This window comes from Battus philenor, unplaced genomic scaffold, assembly GCF_028537555.1.
Source record: "Battus philenor isolate CCGP_79_NKW_IND1 unplaced genomic scaffold, ilBatPhil1.0.hap1 SCAF_32, whole genome shotgun sequence".
NCBI lineage: Eukaryota > Metazoa > Arthropoda > Insecta > Lepidoptera > Papilionidae > Battus > Battus philenor.
Window position 1 is genome coordinate 792,086 of NW_027181696.1, and position 10,430 is coordinate 802,515.

The 10,430-nt window shown below is 40.3% G+C and overlaps 1 protein-coding gene across 1 annotated transcript; it reads left to right on the top strand.

The window, feature by feature from the left end:
- Positions 1-9,020: 9,020 nt before the first annotated feature.
- Positions 9,021-9,605, top strand: LOC137927539 (uncharacterized). Its single transcript, XM_068771330.1, has one exon. It carries the CDS (start codon positions 9,021-9,023, stop codon positions 9,603-9,605), a length of 585 nt encoding a protein of 194 aa, XP_068627431.1.
- The last annotated feature ends 825 nt before the right edge of the window (positions 9,606-10,430 follow it).

The following is a 10,430-nucleotide window of genomic DNA, read 5'->3' on the forward strand; positions in this document are numbered from 1 at the left end:
AAGTTGTCTTGCAACTCTATCGAAAGCTTTTTCCAGGTCAATGAAGACAATATGTAAATCTTCTTTATTGCATCTATGTTTCTCCATAATAATTCTCATGGCTTGAATTGCGTCCGACGTTGATTTACCAGCAGTGAAGCCGAATTGGTTTTCCGTGACGGTTGTAAGCAGCCGCAGTCTATTATTAATAATTCTTTCGAAGAGTTTAAAAGTGTGTGATGTTAATTTTATCCCCCTGTAATTTCCACAAAGCGAAACGTCTCCTTTATGCTTGTAAAATGGTATTAAGTAGCTCTTTCGCCAGGAGTCTGACATTGTAACGGACGTGAGGACAAGATTTAGGAGTTTCGTAAGCCACCTTATAGCTACCATTCCTCCACGCTTCCATATCTCCGCAGGTATCTGATCTGGCCCTGTAGCCTTCTTGTTCTTCATCTTTAGTATCGCTACTTTAACTTCGGATTCTGTTATGGCTTCGATGGGCCCTGAGGTCACACGTATGAAGGGGAATTTTTCGCTTGGAAATTCTTCGTTGGATAATTCGACGTAGTAATCTTTCCATCTTTTGTTAATGTCATTATTTGAGGTCAAGAGTTTACCATTAACATCTCTGATATATTTATTTATGTTTATGTCCAATGTACTGCGCTGGCGCTGCTTAGCAATTTTGTATATATCATTATCGTCTGTGTTTTCCTCTAACTGTCTATAGAAATTATCTCTAGCTTTCTGTCTTTCTTGGGCAACGATAATTTTGGTGTGGGCTTTGGTTATTTTATATGCCTTTAGGTCCTCGTCGCTTTCCGAATCTTGCCAAGCCTTGAAATGCTCTTTTTTGTTCCGCACTGCTGCTTTCACGGTATCGTTCCACCAACTAGGGTCTTTATTTGGAATTATGCCTTTTGACTCTCCTAGTATAGTTTTTGCTGCCGGGACCGTTAGATCTTCGAATTTGGACCACATTTCATTTACGTTTTGGTACTCGTTGTCCAAGTTAGATTTTAAATGGTTTGTAATACTTTCTAATAAGCGGCTTCCTTCTGGTCCGTTCAGTTTAGCCCATTTGATTTTTGGTGTTTTATCTGTGGGAGTCGTATATACACTGATGTGATGTCTGAATGAATAATAGGTGTAAGATTTTGTGGGCGAGCGTAGCCGACGGGCGAACTTAGTGTGCCGAATTAGTGCAGCGGGCACATGCACGTCCTTTTTGCTCGCCCTCAAGCGCTAATAAAAATTTGTTCGTGTGTTAAATAAATTGATAAAGTGTTACAAACATCTTTTAATAAGACGCTAACACTTTATATCTTTGACATTTCTCAGTGGTTTCCGCAATTTGAACTTCGTAACAAGTATTCGATGTTGACTTGTTAATGCTTCCCCTGGGATAACCTTACAGTCCTTGAATCTAGATATTAAGCTTTTCTCTCCCAGTATGTAATCAACCTGCGTCTTCTTACCTCCACTTTTGTAAGTTATAAGGTGCTCTTCCTTTTTCTCAAAGCACGTGTTAATGATCATTAAATTGTGTCTACTTGAAAAATCTAAAATACTATGTCCTTCTTGATTTAGCTTGCCATAGCCAAAACCGCCATGGTGTTCACTGCCATTTGGAGTTTTATGGCCAACGTGCCCATTAAGGTCACCGCCGATTAGTTTTAATTCATTAACTCCTATAGAGGCTATCACATCATCAAAGTCCTCCCAGAAATCTTGTTTTTCCTCCTTAGAGCATCCAACTTGAGGAGCGTATGCTGATATGATGTTTAGTGGTGGCTGATTGTCAAGCGCTAGTTTCATGGCTAGGAGCCGGTCAGACTTCCTATTTATGCTAATGATTCTATCTTTCAGACAAGAGTTTAGAGCTATGGCCACACCATTTCGGTGTGTTAATGTTCCATTATATATTAGTTTAAATCCTAGTCCTATATCACGAGACTTGGAACCCTTCCACTTGGTTTCCTGTAAGCAACACGCATCAATGTATCTTCGTTTGAGGACTTCACTTAGTTCGCTGGTGCAACCGGTAAGGGAACCTAAGTTCCACGTAGCGAATCTCAGAGTGTCAATTACGTCGCTTGCGGGGGACGCCCTAGTGTTGTCTTCTTTTGTCGCTCTTTTATTCGCCTCTAAAGTATTTGCGTCGCTTGTGGGGTACGCCCTAGTATGATCTCGTCTATTATTTCTTGTAACTTTCATGATAAGGAGAATTTGTTTTGGCAATTGGGTTTTTACAGACGGCTGCCGCCTGACGCTAAGGTAGTAACTCTCTTGGAGAGCTAAGGGTGCTTCTGCCGACCGCGGTCTTCATCACCAACCCTACTACACCACCCCACCTGGCAGCGTAGCTCCAGAGCAACCTGTGACCCAATATGTGAGGGCAGCTTGCGACTGGGGTATTTGCCTCTTCCGCCTGCTCTACCGTACCAATGGACTTCATCTCCGCCTTTGCAGCCGTTAAGGTCTTCACCCGTAACCCTGGGCAAGGGGCCACGCTATACCCTGCGGCACTAGGTCCCTATCCGAACTCGGCCACCAATTTCACTCCGGCCTACTGTTGTGAGTGGTGCCCACCCCCGCGACGTGGACGCGCCGGACAGGTATTACCCAAGTGACGAGTAGAGAATTTGGCTCTACCCACCCTCAGGCCGAGGGTACGTATTATAGCAGTTGATCATAATCATTTTAGTGAACAATATTTTCTGTCAAACAAGTTAAGATGTGATCACTTAGTCTTCATATTATTTGGCGTTTCAGTTTTAGTGACACTTTCATTATTTTGAAACCCAATATAATTATTTGATGATAGATATTAGTTACAACTAAATATTACATATTGAGGTATCTAAGGATATGAAATATTGTTTAGTGATTAGGAGGTAGATATCATTTTTAGGAACAAATATTATTTAAGTTTAATCACTGATAATCCATAAATCTATATCCCACATTGCTTATTTATTTAATTTTATTTTATGGTGTTTGGTACAAACATAATATTTTTTTTTATTTACAGATACAAGGCCAAATAATATATATCACAGAGCAGGTTTACTACTACCAGTGTCAGATAGAGAATTCACCACATGAAATTAATCTGCGTTCAACAATTTAGTAAAGAGGTCTATTGCAGAACAATTACAAACTTTATTTCATGAACACGATCAATTGATTATATTGTTTAAAACTGCATTGGATCCGATGCCATCTGATAATCACAAAATTGTCACAAAAGATGATAAAACACCTGCGGGTCAACATGCAAGACATTTAAATGCACCAACTATCGATGAAGTTGCTATCGTTGTAGTTGGAGAAAACTTGGAATCCCGTGATATTGTTTTACATTGTAGGAATGATCAATTACAATGTATAAAGGAAACACATCGCTCATATGATGCACAACAATATCCCATTACATTTTGGCAAGGTGAAGATGGCTATGATCTCTCGGTAAAAATGATAAATCCCATTACAGGTAATTAAAATATTATTTTGGGTATGGAAATAATAACTCAGTCACTACGTTATGTATTTTAATTTTATATTTCAATGTTATTAAAACAAAATCTATTTACAGGTTCTGAAATCAACAAAAAAGTCAATTCAATGAACTATTATTCATACCGCCTAATGATTCGGGAAAATGAAGACAATCTCATATTGAACTGTCAGCGACAATATCACAAATATGTTGTTAAAATGTATGTTAAAATTGAAACGGAGAGATTAACATTCATCAGGTTGAATCAGACCAAACTCCGATCTGAAGAGTATATTCACCTTCGAGATGCTGTTGCTGGAAACATCGATGGAAATTTAAATCCCAATGACATCGGTAATGCTTTCATTTTACCTTCAAGCTACATCGACAGTCCACGGAACATGCAGGAATACATGCAAGATGCGATGACTTACGTACGTCATTACGGCCGACCGGATTTATTTATTACATTCACATGTAATCCGAATTAGGAAGAGATACAAACTTTACTATTGCCAGGACAACAAGCCATTCATCGTCATGATTTAACTGCACGTGTGTTTAAAAAAAATTGAAATCCTTTATTGATTTTATTGTTAAATATTCAATTTTTGGTATCACACGTTGTTGGCTGTATACGATAGAGTGGCAAAAGCGAGGTTTGCCTCATGCCCACATTTTGGTTTGGCTTAAAGATAGAATCCGTCCTGAAGAAATCGATCAAATAAGTTCTGTTAAATCAATTAAGTATATTTGTAATTATGTAAACAAAGGCAGTGATTTGGCCATATTTGAAGTACAAAACATTAATAAAAATGACGAAATAGCACGATACCAAATGGGCAGATACATTAGCAGCAATGAAGCTATTTGGCATATTCTCAGCTTTCCCATCCACGAAAGAGATCCTGATGTCCAACATCTGGCAATACATCTTGAAAACGGTCAACGTGTATACTTCACTGAAGAAAATGTTCTCCAAAGAGCGTTCGAAGCTCCGAAAATGACTCTAACTGAATTTTTTACATTGTGTCAAAAACCTGATGTTTTTGGCCAATTCGCGAAGACATTGGTGTATGGTGATGTTCCACGTTATTTCACATGGAACAAATCCAGTAAAAAATGGGAGCCACGGAAACAAGGAAAACCACATCCTTCCATTACAGGCATATTCAAAGCTAAGACATTGGGGAGACTTTACACGGTACATCCAAAGCAACGTGAGTGCTTCTATTTACGTTTGTTATTGGTGAATGTTCCCGGACCAACGTCTTTTGAATTTTTACGAACAGTTAATGGTCGAGTATTCAATACATACTAGGATGCATGTCGTGAACTGCAATTGCTAGAAGACGATAACCATTGGGACTTAACGCTTGCTGATGCTGCGTTGACATCAACACCGAATAACATTCGTCAGTTGTTTGCAATTATTTTGACGACATGTTATCCCTCGCAAGCACAAACTTTGTGGGAAAAATATAAAAATTGTATGACAGAAGACATCTTGCACCGAATTAGACAAACAAATCAATCCCAAAACATAGATTATACACCAGAGATGTACAATGAAGCATTGGTCTTAATCGAGGATTTATGTGTTCTTATTTCAAATTTACCACTTAATCATTATGGTATGCCATCACCTAATCGTCCAGCCACCGATTCACAACGAGAAAATCAATACGACCATGGAAGTTTAGCAACAATTATCATGAACAGTGAACCGTTACTGACAGCACAACAAAAAATTATTTATGATCGGATTATGCTGGCTGTTGCTGCTGAACAAGGCGGTTTTTTTTTCTTGGATGCACCCGGTGGAACCGGTAAGACATTTTTAATATCGTTGATTCTTGCCAAAATACGGTCGCAACAAAAAATCGCATTAGCAGTAGCATCGTCAGGCATTGCGGCTACTTTACTGGATGGTGGGCGAACAGCACATTCAACATTCAAGCTGCCATTGGACGTTCATAATAAACCAGATGCAATGTGTAACATCAAAAAGAATAGTGGAATAGCTGCAGTGTTGCGGAAGAGTTCTATAATAATTTGGGATGAGTGCACAATGGCATACAAATATTCACTTGAAGCATTAAACAGAACTATGCAAGATTTAAACAGCAATAATAAACTTTTCGGTGGTGCTATCTTACTTTTGTCTGGTGACTTCCGGCAGACCTTACCGGTTATACCTCGCTCTACTTTCGCGGATGAGATTAATGCATGTTTGAAACAATCATTCTTATGGCGATTGACCTTCGATTAAATATGCGAGTACAATTGCAAAATGATCCATCAGCACAAATATTTTCCGAACAACTACTAGAAATTGGGAACGGTAAAATAGAACTGCAACTAAATACGCAATGCATTAAACTACCAGACAATTTTTGCACTGTTGTTCAGGATAAAAATGAATTGATTCAGAGTATTTTCCCGGATATACAGAATAATTATTTGAATCATGAATGGCTTAGTCAACGGACGATTTTGGCAGCCAAAAACGTTGATGTTGATGAAATTAACTTCCAGATACAACAGTTGTTACCAGGCGATCTGATGTCTTTTAAATCAATCGATACTGTTGTTGATGAAAATGAAAGTGTAAATTTTCCGATTGAATTTTTAAATTCATTAGATATCCCTGGAATGCCACCACATAATCTTCGATTAAAGATTGGTTCCCCTATTATTCTCCTCCGTAATTTGAATCCACCTCAATTATGTAACGGTACGCGTTTGGTCATCAAAAAGATCACCGGAAACATTCTTGAAGCAAACCATTTTGGCTGGGAAGTTTAAAGGAAAAGTGGTCCTGCTGCTACGTATTCCGATAATACCATCAGATTCTACCGTACCCTTCAAAAGGCTACAGTTTCCAATTAGTTTAGCTTTCGCCATGTCTATAAATAAATCTCAAGGTCAAACAATGTCCATTTGTGGTTTAGATTTGGAAAATCCATGTTTTTCTCATGGGCAACTATATGTTGCGTGTTCACGTGTTGGGAAACCGTCGAATCTATTTGTGTTAGCTAAAGACAGGTTAACCAAAAACATTGTGCACCGATTGGTGTTAAATTAAATTGAAATTGAAAGTATTTATAATTCAAAAAAATAGATATTAATGTCTACAAGTTTAAGACTGTCTGCCTTGCATACCTCATTTATGAGTTTAAGCGTCAAATGTAATTTACTGTATTATACTTATATTTGTTATAAAATAAATAGAAATAATAAATCTGATAAATATTTATTTTGTACCTATTGATTTCTGCTTAATATCAAGTGTAAGAACATTTTAATTAATTGTGTTCAACGTACTTCTCCTTCAAATCTCAATCCAGTGAATTTGTATACCAACATCAACATTTTCGTCTTTGTTCGTAAATAATTTCATTGTACTAAAGGGTTATAGTAGTAGAAAGTCAAATAAGGAGTCAAATTAGATTGTTTACTATAATGTAATATAACAAAAACTTTAGCCACAGCAACGCGTGGCCGGGTCAGCTAGTCCACATATATATATTTATATATATAAATTAACAAAGTAATAACATGCGAACTTCAAAAGTTAATTGTAAGAAAAAACAGGTAACAACAAATAAAATGGACAACCCACAAGGACATCATGCCCCGTGCGAGTTGTCTTTTCCTGTCATTATTGACTCATGTTTTGCACCTGTTTTACTACACGCGCACTCGCTGATCAACTAATAAAAAACACCGGCTGCCAATCTAAGAACGTTCCACATAACATGCGATAAAATAAGGATATTCGCAATTGCATTCAAATAAATAAACAATAATTTCGTAAATATATGTACAGGTGTTCGCAAGTGCAGTCAAACAAAATTTCCATGTTTCGTCACCGCGCTGTGACATGACGCTCGTACTGCCGTTGTATTGTGCTGTAATGCCTTAATTAAAGTTCTCATTGTAAAAATTGACGATGCGCAGTTGCGACATACTTGCAAAATAACAAAAACCAAACTCATGTTATTTACTAACTAAAAGTGACAAATTTTTTTGCGAGCTTGGGATTCGCGAAAGCATTTTATTTTCAAACAATTCGTTAATTAGATTGCGAGAAGAGGGGTTTCAATTCGCAAGCCGAACTGCTTATTATAACTTGGGCTGAACATAACAAACATCTCTAAAGGCAACAAAATATACCGATTAGTTCCATAATAATGCACAGTTGTATTGGGACATCTTGAATTTATGAATTTTGAGGAGATTTAATGACTTATTATTTTTAAAAAAGACATATTACTCTTTACTGTACACGTTAGAAAATATATACATTGGCAGTCCTTATCATATGGGGCAAATTTTTTCAGACCATAGTATGGAAATAGACAAGTATCTGGTATTTAGGTGCGCACGCACGCACGCACACGCACACGCACACGCACACGCACACGTACACGCACACGCACACACACACACACACGTATTATTCTGTTCAACTAATTATATTCGAAATCAGTCACATGCACTTTCAGCTTCTCCTACGGCTGATAGACACTCCCAGTGCAAGGCATTGTCTTCCCCCAGTGACCGGTGCAGCGCTGTCCGCTATCAGGTCAATTTCGATTTTAACTTTCTCAAATAGCATACAAGTATTTATTGATCTTCTTTTTGAGTACGTAACAAAGACAATAAATAATAGGACAATTTAAATTGACCACTTATGTACGAAATCCAGTAAGGTTGCTAATATCAAAGTTTTTAATTTTTTTTTTATCTCTAGTTCAACTGCATAATGTTTATGGTAGTGATAAGCGAAGTGACAAGTATTACCTGTAGTGGGCTGATGATCTGTGCCCGTGTAAGCTGCTGCGTTCCGAGCACCGGCTGCACCTGGACACACTGCGCTTGAACTGGAACTGTCTGAGCGGTCGCCCCGGTTGATTTCGCCTTGCCTCCGGACACCTTAGCGCCACTAATCATCTGCGGAGCGACAACTATGTTATTAACGCATTTGGATCGTAATAGAAATGGATTTAAATAACACACACGCACACACGCATGCACGATCTTTACCTTGTGGCGTGCTTATCGCGCGCCACTCAAACACCAAGCTCTTTCCCACGTGACCGTCAATCGCATGGCGGCGGCGGCAGTGAAACAGATACATGACAGATGGCGCCACAGTAGACGCAACGAAAATCTGCATCGCGCTGTTGAGAGTCTCCGCGCTCATTATAAGGGCTAGCGGAGGTGCGGTCAACGCAGGAAGAAGCAACTGAAGATCAAGAAGCAACCGACGAACGAGAAGCAATCGACGAACGAGATACAACCGACGAACTACCGAAGCACAAGAAGCTACCGTACCACGACCACTCCTACACTGGTGACCCCGAGTAAGGACAACGAGAAGCACCTTCCGGACCCAGCTGATACCACACTCGGAAGACGCGCAGATAAACCACAATATGAGTCAGCCTAGTAACGACGACCGCAAAATCGCCGAAGTGTTACGCGTTGGCGTAAGAGTACCCCCATTTTGGCCTGAAGAGCCGGCCCTATGGTTTTCACAGCTGGAGTGCCAGTTCAGCCTGTCTGGCATGAAAAATATGAAAAACTAAAAACGGAACTTATACGACGCCTGTCAGCTTCACAAGAGAAACGCGTGAAGCAATTACTAATGTTCGAAGAGCTCGGAGATAGGACACCCTCACGATTCCTACGCTACTTGGAGGATTTAGCAGGCCCATCAGTACCTTCGCATATAGTAAAATCAATATGGTCTAACGGTCTACCTCAAAACATACAAACAGTGATTGCTTCACAGACAGACCTTTCTTTAGAAAAGCTGGGGGAGCTGGCGGACAAAGTGTACGAAATCGCCCCTACCACACCGCAGATCTCCATGGCGACTACTTCTTCTGGCAGCGCTTCGTCTTCAACGCTGGAGGAGCTTACCAGACAAGTCAGTGAGCTAACTAGACAAGTAGCCGCCTTTACATCTCGAAACGGCAGAAATAGTGCTCGCTCAGAATCTAAATACGAGAGGAACCGCTTCCGAAGTCGTTCGACGCCACGACAACCACCGCCAGACCACCCATACTGTTTTCACCACTACACTTACTTACGGCTCCAAAGCGATTAAATGCAGACAACACTGCATATTCCAGGCGGGAAACGAACAGGGCGGTCGGAAGTAGCGGCCAACGACTGCCCGCCATCCGCAGGCCGCCTTTTCATTACCGATCGTGTGTCAAAAATGCAGTTCCTGGTAGACACTGGCTCAGACTTGTGCGTTTTTCCACGTTCAGCCGTCAAGACGCCCTGCACTAAATCCAAGTACGATCTCATCGCAGCCAACGGCAGTATTATTCACACTTACGGCCCTATTCACCTGCATCTCAACCTCGGTCTTCGTCGCGATTTTTCATGGAGTTTTACGGTAGCTGATGTGTCTAAGCCCATCATTGGCGTAGATTTTCTTAGCTACTACAACTTGCTAGTCGACTGCAGAAACCAGCGTCTGGTTGATGGTATCACTACTCTACATGTAGCCGCAATTTCAGAAAACGCAGAAACTATCGACGACATCTCTTCCGTTAAAGCCTTTAGCGGAGATACAGAGTTCCACGAGATTCTACGCGAGCTCCCCGAAATTACGAGGCCTGCAGGCATGCGTGGTGCCTCGAAACATTCCACGATGCACTACATTAGAACCACTCCAGGTCAGCCGGTTTCTTGTAAGCCACGACGTCTAGATCCAGCTCGTTCTCAGGCAGCCAAGAAGGAGTTCGAGGAAATGTTGGCAGCTGGTACAGCTCGACGCTCAGAGAGTCCATGGTCTTCTGCTCTTCACCTGGTAAAAAAGAAAGATGACAGCTGGAGACCTTGCGGTGACTACAGAGCACTTAACGCCAGGACTATACCTGATCGATACCCTATCCGACATATTCAAGATTTTGCCCACCAG

Excerpts from the sequence above, each read along its gene's own strand:
- LOC137927539 (XM_068771330.1), top strand. The coding sequence starts at position 9,021 with ATGGTTTTCACAGCTGGAGTGCCAGTTCAGCCTGTCTGGCATGAAAAA.